General features: G+C 40.8%; 1 protein-coding gene across 1 annotated transcript in view; it reads left to right on the top strand.

The window, feature by feature from the left end:
* Nucleotides 1–2,153, top strand: part of RTF2 (replication termination factor 2) — a 41,780-nt gene that overhangs the window by 8,350 nt on the left and 31,277 nt on the right. The window contains exon 5 of the mRNA XM_011370169.2: nt 1,447–1,525. Within this exon, the coding sequence (XP_011368471.1) occupies nt 1,447–1,525 (79 nt within the window). The remainder of the gene's footprint in view (nt 1–1,446; nt 1,526–2,153) is intronic.

Raw genomic sequence — 2,153 nt, 5'->3', positions numbered from 1 at the left:
TGTGAATAGGGTCTTCCCATTAGAAAATTGATTTATTTATATATTTAGTAAAGTTTGTATAATAAAGATTTAAACATAATAGAAAAATAGAAATTACTAATAAAAACACTGAGCCTTTATTTAAAGAAAAACCTAATTTCCTAAATTACTAACTGTTGTAAGCATCCATAAAATAGGATTTCTTTTGGTCCTAAACAACATTTAATGAATGTAGCAGCGTTATTAATTGGGTGTTTGTCAGGCCGGTCTGCAGCTGCTGTAATCCCAGGAAACTGGCAAACGTTTCTGTCGTGGCACTTTTAGAGGAACGTGTAAAGTCAAATGTCAAGTCGCCCCTGCCCCTTCCCTCTCCGCACCCCCGCTCCCGCCCCCCGCCCCACCAGTCCTAGTCTTCAGTTGTAGCATTATGAGTTGTTTGGTGTTTAACTCTCCCCCAGACCCTCCCAACACCAACACACACACCACGCTCCCCTCCCCTCTGCAAATAGAAATATACACGTGTACTTGTCACAGTCATGGAGTCATATTATACATACACTGTGACTTTTTTATCCCTGCTTTTCTAATTTAAACGTGTTTCCCTGGCCTTGCATGGAGACTTACCTTACTCTTTTTAGTAGCCGTGTGGATATTTATAATTTATTAACCATTCCCCAGCTGATGACCCCTTAAGCGGTTTGCTCCTTTTCCTCATTATAAGCAATGCTGCGCTACACAACTTCATAAATACAAGTTTTTTTGCATTCGCACGCTTGTGGGCATGTTTCTTTAGGAGAAATACTGAAAAGTGTGCTTTACTTGATATTGCCACATTGTCCTCTTAAGATGTTGTACAGTGTCATACCCTCCCACCAACAGGCATGCCTGTTTCCTTGGACGGCTTCCAACTTGGTCCTTCATTCTCCGTCATTATTGCCTGATAGGGAAAATACTACATGTCATCGCTCTGAAAAGCATTTCTTTAATTAATAGTTTGGTTTAAGCATCCATTATGTGCTTTGGCCATTTGTATTTCTTTTGTGAACCATATGTTAATGCCTTTTGCCCATTTTTTGTATTGTTTAATATTGCCTTTTAAGACCTTTTTGAATATTTTTTAACTCTGAATTGCATCTATGTTTAAAATATTTTTTCCTGAGTTTCTATTCTGTCCTTTTATGTTTGTGGGGTTTTTTAAAATGTATTTATTTTTATTTGTGGGAGACACTTTATTCCAAAGGCTTATTGCAGAGGGGCGGGAATGGGACTGTGGCCTATGTTTGTGCTTTTAATTTATATGTACACATTTAGAACATACTGATTATTTTTCTTAATGGAATCAAATGTAACCATCTTTCTTTGTGGTTCTTGGCCTTTTTAGAAACTGAACAAATGCTAATTGATAATGTGGGCGATAATTTTTAAATTAGTATTTAAGTCATTCTTCACATTGGATTATTTCTCCAGGTTTTGCTTCCTGCGGAGCTGTGGTTGCGTGTTTTCTGAACGAGCCTTGAAAGAGATAAAAGCGGAAGTTTGTCACACAGTGAGTTGTTGACATATATCATTTGTTCCTTCTTGGTAGCTGAAGAAATCAGATGGTTCAGGGTCCTTTCCTCCATGTGTTATTTCAAACATCCTACAGTTCTTTCTGTTTAAAATCCTTCCACAGCGTCAGACTGCCTCTTGTGACATGTCCCTGCCTGCCTGTTCAGCTCAGACTAAGCTCAGGCAGCTCCCCAAGTGAGCGCCTCTCGTTCGATACCTTTGTTCTCTGACCTGCCAGCTTGCAAGGTCCTTCCTGGGCCCTTAGTTCCCGAGTGATTGCTCCGTCTGTGAGCCCTCGCTACCAAACCCCTTCCCCGTCCCCCGGCCCCGTGGAGCCCACTGAGCTCATCAGAACGCAGTTGGTAGTTTGTGATGCTTCCCCCGCCAGACCGTGAGGGTTTCTCTTTTCTTTTTTTTCTTTTCTTTCCTTTTTTTTCCTTTTTCTTTTCTTTCCCTTTTTTTTTTTCTTTTCTTAATAAGACTTTATTTTTTTAGAGCAGTTTCAGGTTCACAGCAGCATTAAGAGGTAAGTAAGGGATTTCCCATGTTGCCTCTGCCCCCCTCCCCCATATGCACAGCCTTCCCCACCATCAACTCCCACGCCAGAGCGGCACATGCGCCACAGT

This window comes from Pteropus vampyrus, unplaced genomic scaffold (assembly GCF_000151845.1).
Source record: "Pteropus vampyrus isolate Shadow unplaced genomic scaffold, Pvam_2.0 Scaffold162, whole genome shotgun sequence".
In the NCBI taxonomy this organism is placed as follows: Eukaryota; Metazoa; Chordata; class Mammalia; order Chiroptera; family Pteropodidae; genus Pteropus; species Pteropus vampyrus.
This window is presented reverse-complemented; position numbering and strand designations above follow the sequence as displayed.